At 44.8% G+C, this 13,760-nt stretch overlaps 1 protein-coding gene across 3 annotated transcripts in view; it reads right to left on the minus strand.

The window, feature by feature from the left end:
* Window positions 1-403: 403 nt before the first annotated feature.
* Window positions 404-13,760, minus strand: part of LOC119977134 (52 kDa repressor of the inhibitor of the protein kinase-like) — a 30,172-nt gene continuing 16,815 nt past the window's right edge. Inside the window, exons 2-6 of one of the 3 annotated variants that reach the window (XM_038817768.1) lie at window positions 7,937-8,057; window positions 6,086-6,199; window positions 5,951-5,987; window positions 2,210-5,346; window positions 404-938 (exon numbers count right to left, since the gene is read on the minus strand). In XM_038817768.1, coding sequence (XP_038673696.1) covers window positions 915-938; window positions 2,210-5,346; window positions 5,951-5,987; window positions 6,086-6,199; window positions 7,937-8,057 — 3,433 coding nt within the window. In that variant the 3' untranslated portion in view covers window positions 404-914. Of the gene's footprint in view, window positions 5,347-5,950; window positions 5,988-6,085; window positions 6,200-7,936; window positions 8,058-13,358; window positions 13,606-13,760 lie in introns of those variants that run through there. The other 2 variants (XM_038817767.1, XM_038817766.1) reach the window with 2 other exon arrangements.

Here is a 13,760-nt window from a genome sequence, read left to right on the forward strand (position 1 = left end):
TGACCTCTATTAAAAACCTGGTGAACACTGCACTCACGCCTCCATGTCTCAGAAAGCAGCCAGATTTAATCCATGAGCACCACCCCCCTCACCCAGCAGAGACAGGGCCAATTATATTTCCTCCCCAGCTATCAGATGTGAAATTAACTAACTCAGCAGAGGTCAGACCAGAAGCTTTTACCATCTGTATGTTTCAGCACTTCACTGCTTAACCGCAGGTCTTTGTCAGGTGGTTACAAGTACCCGGTATGGAATAATCTGCTGTTTCAACCCAGTTCTGGGTAAATGGAGGGCTACTGCACAAATATAACCACAATATGGCGTAACTTGGTCATCTCGGTTGGCATGGCAAGGAAAAAAAATTAAGACCACGATGCTAAAAAGTGCTCCTTTAAGATTTGGATTAAAGCAGATTGCTGCAGAAGCAGTGACAAAACTTTATTTTGAATCTATCAAAACATATCATGGCTTTACAGGATGTTCAAAACAGACTTTCAAAAGTAGGAAAATATGTTTTGCATGTAGTACAGACATCGCTCACCATTAGCCGTTACTTCTTCTAGCCCTAAAATAAAACGTCAAACATTCCTCACCTTCAACAGGCTGGTGGCTACAGCCAGCTTTGAGCACACACGGACTAGGGTGGACTGAAGAAAATTAAAACAAGTGTCTTGGGAGACAAAAAAAAAAACATGTTGGAACAATCACCGTAACATCCAGTTTCTTTACTAAGCTGGTGCCCTGTGTTTGCAGAATAATTCGCCAATGTTCCCAAACTAGTTTGTATCCAGTGCTCCCAGCCGGCTGCGAGGGTATGTGTAGAAGTAGATGGTGCCAAGGCCAGGGTCAGCTGAGCTGGTCAATGCTCCTCAGACTGGAGAGGAGCTACTTGGCCAGGCAATGAAAGGTGTCACTCATACACCAGCAGGAGCCAATACCTTCAGGAGCGGAGTGAGAAAGAACAATTACATTTCTAGAAGATAGTTTCTGAAACCATTCATGAATCACCAACAGCTTGCCATATCCAATTATCAAACAGCAAGTGGGTAGCATCCAATCCCCATTTTCCTGGCAATGGGGAGAAGAACAGACATGACAGTCTCATTGGCTACTATAACCACCATTGCACCTGATGAAGGGACAGAAATGAAAGGGACAGTAAGGGGGAATGCTGACTGGGCTGTAGCTGCTAAGGGTATACTACTGTGAAACTAATTATTATATCTTTAAAACCTCAGTTGGACCATGGATAGATGGAAACATTTTGTTAAAATCTTTCATTAAACAAGCTTGACGGTCCCATGGCTGTTGCAGCACAGAGCCACAGATCAGGAAGTAAATAGAATCGGATCAACCCCTGATTTCAGTATCCCCATACTAGTTTTCTTTTGTTTGGGGGGGGCAAAGAAGAGAAGAAAAGGGAAAGGAGAACAGAACACCAAAATAAATTGCCAGAGTTTGCACACCTGTCCAGCATCTAATACATGTGTATAGATTCTGGATAAGTCATGATATGAGCTCATACAAAGTAGCAAGGAATGTCACGCAACCAAATTCCAACATGTCAGTGGTTTAAGGATAAGCGAGTTGAACAGTGCAACCTCCAGTTATACTTGGGAAAATGTTGGTGTGCTTAAACACTGTTGCTCACGTGTAATGCTCATGTATGTATCTACCGACACATCACTTTTTCTAAACTTAATTTTTGACAGAAAGAAAAAAGCACAGCTCTCTGTTAAATAAGCATGATGGGCAGGCAGGTTTCGCACATGGACATGTCTTTGGCAAGTTTATCTTCCTGGGCCAAAATTAAAAGCAAAGAATGTTCAACTCAGAGGTAATTAATCACAGAAAGGCGGGAAGACATAATGGTAGTCATAGGGGAGGGGTAATAAAACAAGGAATGAAAATACTTCAAAAACTGTAATTTATTTCACCCTTAAACAGCTTGGAGCACTCCCCCTTCCCTTCCCCCATGCAGGAGTCTTCAAATTTAAACATGCCCAACCTGACTTTGTCACAGATTTAACTTTAGACTGCTACAAATATAACTCAAGTAGCGTAACGAATCATTTTATTGTATGGCTACTTCAGAACTATTTGCATTACTCACACTAGAAATGTTCGTTTCTGAATTGCTTTCTTCTGAATTTTTAATTTCCACAATCTTTATTGTGTCACCGTTCACATCCTCACTGCACACACTTACATTGTCTACTCCCACTGTGCCTGTTTCTGGAGGAGGGCTCTGCAGTTCCATTGCTTCTGGACGGTTCTCCAGTTCCACCACGTTTCCCTCAGGATATTTTTCCAGCTCTGTAACATGCGATTCCACAGCACTTGCACCCGAATGGTGCTCTATCTCTATGGTGTGCATCTCTGGATGGCTCTCTATTGCAGTACGAGACGCCAGCTGGCTCTGAGAGTCCAGTGTGTTAGCTCCTGGGTGATGTTGCAAGTCCACAGCTGTCGTCTGCGGTTGTTGCTGTACTTCTATAGTGGCAGGTTCTGGGTGGTGCTGGATTTCCACGGTCTCCAGCTCTGAAGGCTGTTGCATCTCTGGAGCAACAGGTACCAGAGGGTGTTGGATCTCTACTTCACCAGGCACTGGATGGTGCTGGCTGTCTGTAGCAACAGACTGCTGATGGTGCTGTATCTCTGCCTCACCAGGTTCCAGGTGGCGTTCGTGTTGCATTTCTATGGCACCGGGTTGTGGATGTTGCTGTAATTCGGCGGTACTAGGCTCTGGACAAGGATCCACCTCCATGGTGCTCTCCTCTATACGTTGGCTCAACTCCGCATCACTCGTCTCTGGATGGTGCAATTCTGCAGTGCTGCCTGCTGGATGGTGCTGTAGTACCACAGTATTCCCTTCCAGATGGTGTTGCAGAGCCTGTACCTGGTGCTGCAAATCCACAGCGGTGTTCTCCAACTCTGGTTGGACCTCTACAGCTCTCACCTCAATAACTTCTACTGCTTGATGTTGTTGCAATTCCACGCCATTCACCTCTGGATGGTGAATCACCTCCACCACACTACCCTCGATGTGGTGCTGCAGTTCCATGTTGCCTTCTATTGTCTGCTGGCTGACCTCAGTCCCCTCCGGATGGTGCTGCAATTCCACACTGGGCTCGGCTGAATGCTGGGTCACAATCATGGTGCTGCTTACTGGAAACTGCTGCAGTTCTACGGTGGTCCCGTCTGCATGCTGGGTCACTTCTATGACAGTCTTATCCGAATTCTGACAGACCTCCATGAGACATCCCGCCGGTTGGTGTAGCACAATCCCACTCTCCACCGTGTGGCTTGCCACCTGCAAGCACTCACCGTCTACTTCATACACCGTTCGTGCACTTGCATCCAAATTATTTATTTCCATACTGCCTGCATCATGATTGTTTACATCCACATTATCTGAATCGGTCACATGTGCCAGCTGCATTTTCTCTGGGTACAGTTTAGCATACGTATCAACCATCATGTCATAGTCATGTTTTGCATCATAATTAATATGGATCAGTGCCAGACTGCTTGTTCGCTCCTCGACTGGAGTGACTTTCACATACGCTTTGAGTCGTTTCCGTCCAATTTCAAACTTGTCAGTTTCAAGTTGAATAATAGGCAGATTGGAGACGATTTTAAGCAAAGTGTATACATTTGGAAAGAACTTGATGTCAGGATGGCGCAAAGTGTCAAAAATAGTACTCGGAAGTTCAACATCCCGGCTTCGATGTTTCCATTTTATCTTCCAACAGTGGAGTTCTGCTGCAAGTGTATCTGGATTTGGGAGATCGTCTTTGTACAAATCAGCCATGTTTTCCTCTCCAGTGTTATATTTCAGCTGGGCCATGACAGAAGGCACCAACGATAGGCATTTGAGTGCCTTTAACTGCTGCTCAGAGAACATGTCCTCAATTTCTAAAATAATGTGATCCAGGAATGGTGCACTGATTGATTCTTTGTAGTAGTTTTCAGGAGTCTCCTCAGACATCTCTTCACTGTGAGGTGGCCTGCGGCACCTCCATGGCAACTTTAGTTCAATCCTCATTTTGACTGATAAATTGGAGGCTTCCTCCAACCAGAACTCGTGATAGACGTCAATGTTGTCCCTCATTTCGTTTAACGAGTGCAGGACCGCGGTCAAGGTGCTCGAGGCAAAATAGGTGTCCGATGCTTGACCTTGGAGATTTTTGCCAAAGGCTCTTGTAAACGAGAGGACATTCTTCAGGACCATGAGGGAGACAACTATATCAAAATCTCTCATGGTCGAGGACAGCATGCTGGCCTGGGTTGCTATCTCGGCATTCCACCTACCACACGTGTCATAACTGATCTCATCCAAGCAGGTCACCAGCACTTCATAAAGGTCTGCCATGATCTCAAAAGTGTCATGTCTTTCATACCAATTGATTTGAAAAAGCTTTTTCAGCTCCTTTGCCTTTGCCTCATTTGTTTGATAGATGCCATCAATGCCAACCTCAAAAACCTTCTGGAGGTTAGGGGACAAACTAAAAAATGATACAATGCTCTCCATCAAGCTCAACAGCATGTTAATACCAAAAATCAGGCTGGACTTGGCTATCCATATATTTAAGGGGTAGGAGGAACTAAGAGTGCACAATGCCTTTGGGCACTGCTGCAAAATGCTGGCCACAATAACTCGCTTTTTGTAGGACATTGCGCCCGTGCCATTATATGCTTGCCCACGACAGTAATACATGTTCAGTCCCCACTTTTCCGTAAGTGTCTCGTGGATCCGACTTGCCAAGAACTCTCCGTCAAGCTCACAGGGTATGAAGCCGACAAACTCTTGTCTCAGACAGTCAGACTCATCCACAAATCTAATTAACATGGACACATGGTCAAGCCCTGCAACATTAATCACTTCATCTGTTATAATTGAAAAAAAGTTGCTGTCACGTACTTCTCGGAGTACCTCCTCCCGTATGCACATTTCACAAATGGCTAACAGGTCTTTTTGCAAGCTCTTTGGACAGTACACTGCATTCACAGCAGTAGTCTCAAACCTTTTTCTAAGAATTTCATCACCTGCATTCATTCTGAACTCCAGCAGCGCTTGAATGTTGTCAGGAGTATTGCACAAGTCGCTAAGGTTTTCAGCGCCAGATCCTCCCAATGGAACATTTTGTCTTCCCAACAGCAATATAGTTTCAAATAAAACTTTGAGAAACTCTTTGTTCCCTTTTTCTTCAGGTGTCAAGTTCAAAGATTCGTCCAGGAGAACAGACTCCTCGAGGCTTTCTGTGGCTTCTTCCAAGTCTGTTTTGTCTAGTTCATCGATCGCCTCCTGTTTACACTGTAGACCTCTCAAGACATCACAATCGGCTTAAAACATTAAGAAAAAAGTTTGAGGTTATTGTGAAAATTTATCATACATAAATACAGATGTACAACTAAAGCTGTTGATTCTACAAACCATTAGCATTAGATCAACACAAGAGCCAGATACTCATTTGACAATTGACATGATTGTCCCTGGTCAGGAAATACATTTTTTTTTAAAAAATGTACACAGAATTCCACTTTTTAAGTCATTCACAGGATTTGGGCATCGCTGGCTGGGCCAGCATTTATTGCCCATCCCATTGCCCATTTAAGAGTCAACCACTGCTGTGGATCTCGAGACATATGTAGGCCAGAGAGCAGATTTCCTTTCCTAAAGGACTTCAGTGAACCAGATGGGCTTTTACAACAATCAACAATGGTTTCAGTTACTCACCATCATATGGTGCTTTTTTTTGAAAAGTATTTTGGAAAACTTCACAAATGTTTCCAATGTTGAACTAACTTCATTTCAAATCAAACTTTATATCTGGTTAATTAATTTGCCACAAAAATACAAGCACCGAAACAATATGTTTGAAAACATATGATCTATACACACAATTTACTGGGTCACATGCTTTCATTGTGTGATGAAGCTACTTACTTCTTGGTGCTTTCACGGTCAACAAATCTTCCTCAGTCTATAACAAGAAGGGAGGAAAAGAAGATTAACATATCCAATGCTTCACAAAATGTTATACCACTCATTGTTGTGAATTGTACAGAGGCAATATCTTACCAGCTCTTTTATCCTCTTGTGCTTTTTGCGTTTGCCTTCAGGTTTATTGAGATGACTTGTTAAGTCAAACAAGGTGGGCACAGCATCTTCCTTGAGGACTGTTCTGTAAGGGCTCTGGAAACAAGTTTATGAATTTAAATAATGCAAGATGCTTTTTGTTGCTTAATTTTCCCATCTACAGTTTCGCCAGTGCTCTCTCGTAAGCTGTGGCAGCCCTCTAATGCTTCATGTCGGAACCAGTTAGCGAGCATTGTACAGTTAGCGAGTATTCAACAGTTACAGGCATCACAGTCCAATAATTAAGTGATTAGGGTGTTGGGATGTACTAAAAGAACTAACATTCGGACAAGATGAAGTAGTAATCCTACTACTTCATAACATTTTGAGACATAGACATAGAACATACAGTGCAGGAGGCCATTTGGCCCATCGAGTCTGCACCAACCCACTTACGCCCTCACCTCCACCCTAACCCCGTAACCCAATAACCCCATCTAACCTTTTTGGACACTACGGGCAATTTATCATGGCCAATCCACCTAACCTGCACATCTTTGGAATGTGGGAGGAAACAGGAGCACCCGGGGGGAACCCACACAGACACGGAGAGAACGTGCAGACTCCGCAGACAGTGACTCAGCAGGGAAATTGAACCCTGGATCCTGTGAAGCCACAGTGCTATCCATTTGTGCTACCGTGCTGCATGTCGAGAGGGCTAGCATACAAGAGCAGGGATGTACTTCTGAGGCAGTATAAGGCACTGGTCAGACCCCATTTGGAGTATTGTGTGTAGTTTTGGGCCCCATATCCAAGGAAGGATGTGCTGGCCTTGGAAAGGGTCCGGAGGAGGTTCACAAGAATGACAATCTCACCTGGGATATGCTGTGCGAATCTAGCCAGTTTAGTAAGAATAGTGCACCTCTCCAGAGAGCAATGAGATTAATTAAGGAGTTGAGAAATCAGACTGCGAAGCGATCATGCAAACTGATCATGTTCTCACTGGAAAAAGGAAGCCTAAGAGGTATTACAATTGATGTTTTTAAGATTTTATAGGAAATAGACAATGGAGTCCAGGCCAGGCTGTTTTAATTTGACCAGGGCAGTAAAAGCAAAAAGCAGAGCATGTAAAACACATCCATGGATACAGTATTTCAGTCAGTGGTCAATCTACTGAACTGGCTCGTGTAGGAGACAAGTGAGGCAGAAAATGTCAATTCATTAAAATATAAACTGGATTGATAGCTTTCAGAATAATATTTCCGGATGTTGTACATGAGTAATTTGAGACATTATATTCTCAGGCTTGAGAGAAAACGATGACTTTGCTCCTACAATATCCAAAGCGCCACATCACTGGAAATCCTCCCCGATTCATGTCACGACCTGTCATAACCTAAGTGGGGGTAGAGTTTGATTGCCCCATGATTGAATCAGTAACTCAACTGTCATGATCATGTGACTACCAGGATGGTGGAAGGCAAATAAGACTGACTTCAGTCTTTCATCATCCAGCACTCTGGGCGGCACAGTGGTTAGCACTGCTGTCTCAGTGTCAGGGACCCTGGTTCAATTCTGTCTGTGTGGAGTTTGTAAATTCTCCCCTTGTCTGTGTGGGTTTCCTCCGGGTGCTCCGGTTTCCTCCGATAAGTCCCGAAAGATGTGCTTGTTAAGTGAATTGGACATTCTGAATTATCCCTGTGCACCTGAACAGGTGCCGGAGTGTGGTGACTAGGGGATTTTCACAGTAACTTCATTGCACTGTAAATGTAAGCCGACTTGTGACACTAATGAAGATTATTATTATTTTATTATTTCAAACAACTTGTCTAAGCTTGGAGAATTATAACTTACGTTTGTGCATATCAGGGATTGTTCAAAGTGTCTCGCACATAGTCTGTATTGTTTGTGAAGCTGTTCGGCAGTCCGGTTTTCCAGGTCTGCTCTCCGACAGTTCTCCACCCACTTCTGACACCTGTATTAATTGACAAAAAGAAAACTAATGACTTTTGTGACCCAGAATTTGATAAACAACTTTGCATTTCATTTTATTTTCCATCAACAGAAGATGAATATAAATGTAATTTTTTCCAAAGGAGTGTTCCAAACAAAACCAGAGCGCAAGACTTCAGCACTGTGTGAATTTAATCTAGGTCTTACTTTTAAAGACTGGGAAATTTGCTGTTGGTTGTGACATTGCCACATTTTTCCTTCAGTCTCTTTCCACAAGATATAACAGTGGTTAGCACTGTGGCTTCACAGCGCCAGGGTCCCAGGTTCGATTCCCGGCTTGGGTCACTGTCTGAGCGGAGTCTGTATGGTCTCCTAGTGTCTGCGTGGGTTTCCTCCGGGTGCTCCGGTTTCCTCCCACAAGTCCCGAAAGACGTGCTGTTAGGTAATTTGGACATTCTGAATTCTCCCTCTGCGTAGCCGAACAGGTGTTGGAACGTGGCGACGAGGAGCTTTTCACAGTAACTTCATTGCAGTGTTAATGTAAGCATACTTGTGAAATAAAGATTATTATTATAGAATTAGGCCATTCCGTCCATCAGATCTTTTCTACCATTCGATCATGCTGATATCCTCATCCCCAGTCTCCTGCCTTCTTCCCATAACCCCAGATCCCATATCAATCACAAAATCCCCTTATTAAGAACACCAGATTTGTGCTTGAGGTGCTGTTACCCACATGGCTACAGACCAGAATAGTTATTTCTTAGAATATAAGAAATAGGAGGCGGCAATTTAGCCTCTTGAGCCTGCTCCACTGTTCAATTCCCTTCCCATTGTGGGAGACAGCAACATTTCCCATAAGAAATATATGCTTAAATTACCTTCAGGATACATACAATCCAGAAACTACGTAAGAAGTACTTGATCAATTTAAGCTTTTGTTGTTGGCTTCTACCTGAACTGAGAATATTAAGCAATCCATAGCCACCTGCTCTGTGAAGAGACTTGATACTCTTTCCCTTCTTCTCTCCTCCACATCCTCCTGTATGGACGACTTCTGAAGAGTTAACAGTGGAGCACAGGAGGGGAAACAAGCTACAAAGTATGATTCGCCTTGAGAGGCGACATCAACCCCTGGCAGGCAAAGCACATTTACTGCCAACAGGATTGTGTTTCCACTGGCCTAACTGAATCCAATTCTTACCTCACAATAAGCGTAGTAAGAGCTTTCAATCATTCAGAGATTTGGGGCAGATGGTGGCATAGTGGTAATGTCACAGGATGAGTAATCCAGAGACCCAGGCTAATGCTCAAGGGACATGGCAGCGGGTGGAATTTAAATACAAATTTTTAAAAATCTGTCATTGAAAGCTTAGGGCGGCAGTGGTTAGCACTGCTGCCTCACCGCACCAGGGACCCAGGTTCGATTCCGAGCTAGGGTGACTGCGTGGAGTTTGCACTTCCTACCCGTGTCTGCGTGGGTTTCCTCCCACAAGCCAACGATGTGCAGGCTAGGTGAAGTGGACATCCTAACATTACCAAAGGTTAGGTGGGTTACGGGGATAGGAGCTGGGGTTTGGTCCCAGGTCAGGGGCTCTATTGGAGAAAGGGCCGATGCAGACTCAATGGGCCGAATGGCCTCCCTCTGCACTGCAGGGATTCTATGAATCTAGTCATCAGTGACAACTATCATCAATTGTTGCAAAACCCCACCTGGTTCACTGATATCTCTGGGGAGGAAAATCTTCCAACCATATCCAGTCTGGCCTCCATATGTGACTCCAGATCCACAGCAATGTCAAGCAAACCACTTAGTTCAAGGGAAATTAAGGATGGGGCAATAAACGCCAGACTTGCCGGCGATGCCCACAATTCTTTTTTTTCCATAAAGATGATGTTTTTATGTAATAGAGCAAATGGAGGAAGATCTGGTCCCCCTTGCTTGACCGCACTTCACAGTGTAAACAAGCCTCTTCTAATTGAGTTGCTGGGATGATCTTAGTAAACAGATAATCAGCTCATCAGTCATCCAGCCATAGGACTTGGCATTACAAGGATGTGTTCACCGTGCCAACTCAATGCTGAAATAGGAGCGCATCAAAGGTATCCTGCAGGATAATGACTACCCTAATCAGATCATATCTTGCTGTTATTGCTAAACTCATGAACAGGCCTATGGCTGTCAATTCCAGTCCTGAAAACTTCAGATTGTACCTCAGATTACCCCGGAAGAAAGCAACAGGTGAAGCTAGCCATTGTTTAGAAGGATTTGGGGGGGGGGGGGGATCCCTTTCAAACTTATAGACTACTGAGAGGCCTACATAGAGTGAATGTGGAGAAGATGTTTCCACTAATAGGAGAGACCTAGAACCCAAGGGCACAGCCTCAGATTGAAGGGACGATCCTTTAAAACTGAGATGATGAGGAATCTCTTCAGCCAGAGGGTGGTGAATCTGTGGAACTTATTCCCGCAGAAGGCTGTGGAGGCCAAATCACTGAGTGTCTTTAAGACAGAGATAGATAGGTTATTGATTGATAAGGGGATGAGGATTACGGGGAGAAGGCAGGAGGATGGGGATGAGAAACATATTGGCCACGATTGAATGGAGTGCAGACGCAATGGGCTGAATGGCCTAATTCTGCTGCTATATCTTATGGTTACTCTGCTGTAGCAACACAAGTGGTATTCTCCATTAACAGGAAGCAGCTGTCAAGCCACGAAGACACATGCCTATCACACAAAGGAGCAATGTGGTAGAGGAAGTATGTAGGCCGTACGTCCTAACGGCTTGTGGGTCCTTTCAAACAGCACATTACTTCAGCTTTTTGCAACAGGCATGCACTGACTGTACTGAACCAGCCCACGTTTGCAAATCTCAAAACAAAGGGAGGGATTTTCTGCATGCCCCCACATCATGGTTTACGGCGGCAGTGGCAGCCTGCCATTGGCTGGTGGTGGGATCTTCTGGTCCTGCCACTGTCAATGGGGTTTCCCATTGTATGCATCCCGCCGCAGGCGATTACCGTTGGCAGGACTGAATATCCAGTCGGTGGGAACGGCCAGAAAATTCTGGCCATAGCGTCCAACATTAGATGTGATTCCACAATTGCACATGTGCTAGACATTCCTGGTTGTGCTAAGAATTAACTGAAAAGCAATTTACGATCAGTCGGGCTTGTAGTGAGGCTCACATTTGTATGGTAGCAACCATATATATCACCCACAGGGCCTTGACCTTTACAAACAAAAGGAACATTTTCATGCACTATGCCTTTTCCAAGTAAACAAGCTTGGGGGAATGGCCATTCCCAGTTTCATTTTTTTCTTTTTATAAATTTAGAGTACCCAATTATTTTTTTCCTAATTAAGGGGCAATTTAGCGTGGCCAATCCACCTAACCTGCACATCTTTGGGTTGTGGGGGTGAAACCCATGCAGACAAAGGGAGAATGTGCAAACTCCACACAGACAGTGACCCAGGGCCGGGATTCAAACCCGGGTCCTCAGCGCCGCAGTCCCAGTGCTAACCACATGCCGCCTTCACCCCAGTTTCCTTAACCAGAGTCGATCTGCCAGGTTTGAATTTGAAACAATTGCTTGGCAGTTAACTGTTCTCTGCTGCATTCTCCATGTCAACACTTCTGCCAGAGTCCAATTGCCAAACAATCAGCACTCTCTTCTCATGCAGTATAAATGTCATTCCCTTTATTGTTGGTTTGTCTTGTGAACTGTCCTGATAAGTGAAAGACAATAGTGTGTCTCTTTTCATAGCAGTAAAATTATTCTGTGCAGAAAGCATGGTCTATAGGGAAACAGCGGGCGAGTGGTTGTTCGGACAGGGGACAGCTGTGCACTACCAGAAAGTAGTTGGAATGTGTATGGAGTAATTGAGGCACATTGGATTTAAGAGGAATCAAACAGAAAACGCTGAAAAAACTCAAGACGTTTGGCAGGATCTAGAGAGAGAAATATGAATTAACATCTCATGGTGATTCACCTTTTGTTCATGAAAACAGGAAAACATTAAGAGATATAACAGGTTTTAAGTGCAGACAGGGAAAGAGGGAGAAAGAGACCAAAAAGAAAGATATGTGATAGGATGGAAGGAAAGATTAAATGACAAAAGAGACAATGTTGTTGTCGAGGCAAAAGGTCATAATGGGACAAGTAAACAGAAAGATCCATTTAGAGGAGGTGAAAATGGGAAAAGCAGAATCATTACAGCCATTAATCAAAACAAAAACATTGAGACAAAGGTTTGAATTTGAAATTGAATTAAATGTTGAGTTCAGAAGGCTGTAAATGAGGTGCGATTCCTCAAGATTATCTTGCGTTTCACTGAAAGGGGGGGGGGGGGGTGGAAAATTAAAACATGCAGTGGATGGAAGCTTTGGGCCACAATCGTAGTCTGAATGGAAGTGGTCCGCAAAGTCGTGGGGAAGATATGTTTAGTGGTGGAAAATGGTACATTGAATGTGGAGGCTTGCATAGTGGAAGGACAGGACAATGGGAAACCTATTTTGGTTCTGTAATGAGGTGCTGTTCTTTGAGCCTACGTTGAGCTTCACTGGAAGTATAGGAGTGACAGAAGGTGTGGGAGGTCAAACGAACCAGATCAAGAGCTCCCCATCCATGGTGGGGGACAACATACACGCCCACAGCAGGGGAGAAAGGTCACAGCAGAACCACTGGTACGGAAAATTGTAGTCAGAACAGATGCGACAAGTGGCAAGAGAAACCAGCTTTGACAAAGGGTCACATGGACTCAAAACATTAGCTATTTTTTCTCCCCCTACCATGCTGCCATACCTGCTGAGATTTTCCAGCATTTTCTCTTTTGGTTTCAGATTCCAGCATCCGCAGTAATTTGCTTTTAACCAGGAAAATGGAAGAGGGTCCCAAAGAAAGCAGCGAGGCGCAGACGAAGGGGCTGCACGGACGCTGGTAGGAAAGGGGAAGGCTGGAGGGAGGAACAGTAGGGTATGAGGTTAGGGCGAGGTGAAGAGAGACAGGAGCTCAGTCTAGACTCAGGATAAACCAGAGGGACCAGTTTGATGTACATGGTGTGTGAGATGCTGTGGAAGGGGGCACAGGATATGCGCATGCGCCCCTCCTCCCGCCCACCCTGGGTGGCGAGGCCTAGCGACGGAAAGTGGGAACACAAGCCCGAGTAAAGATTTGGGAGCAACATGCTCGCTCGACTAAACACCCAGAACAGGGCGCCACGGCAATCCCTGAATTAACGAATGTGCGTGCTATCTGAACCCCGACAGTGGGATGCTTTTATTTAAAAACTGGGCATTTATAAATCTGCAGTCCTCACCTCTTGGGGTCTCTGGGGAACCTGAAGAAAGGTAGGTCCGGGTAGTTGGTGCTCCCCCGGCTACAGTTCGGAGCCGCGCAAAAATTCGGCATTTTTCTTTTCGAGTTTTATTTATTATTCCTTTCCCTTTTTTAATGAGAGAAGGCGGAATTTTGCCCTCCCTCCCCCTCGTTCCCTGAAGCAACGACGCCTTTTCCCTTCGTCCAGGGTTGCTCTGCTGCGGCTTCGGAGGTCAAGCTGCTCCTCCGCTAGACCACAATGCGCCGCGCCAACGCGCCAAAATGCATGCAGAAGCTGTCAGTGCTTCACACACTCCTGCAGCTAATGGCAGCTGTGAGGCCACCAGCTTCTGCATCACTCAACTGGAGTTTGCCGTGGACAAGAAATTTTCAATTGCACTCT

The sequence above is a fragment of the Scyliorhinus canicula genome, chromosome 14 (genome assembly GCF_902713615.1).
Source record: "Scyliorhinus canicula chromosome 14, sScyCan1.1, whole genome shotgun sequence".
In the NCBI taxonomy this organism is placed as follows: domain Eukaryota; kingdom Metazoa; phylum Chordata; class Chondrichthyes; order Carcharhiniformes; family Scyliorhinidae; genus Scyliorhinus; species Scyliorhinus canicula.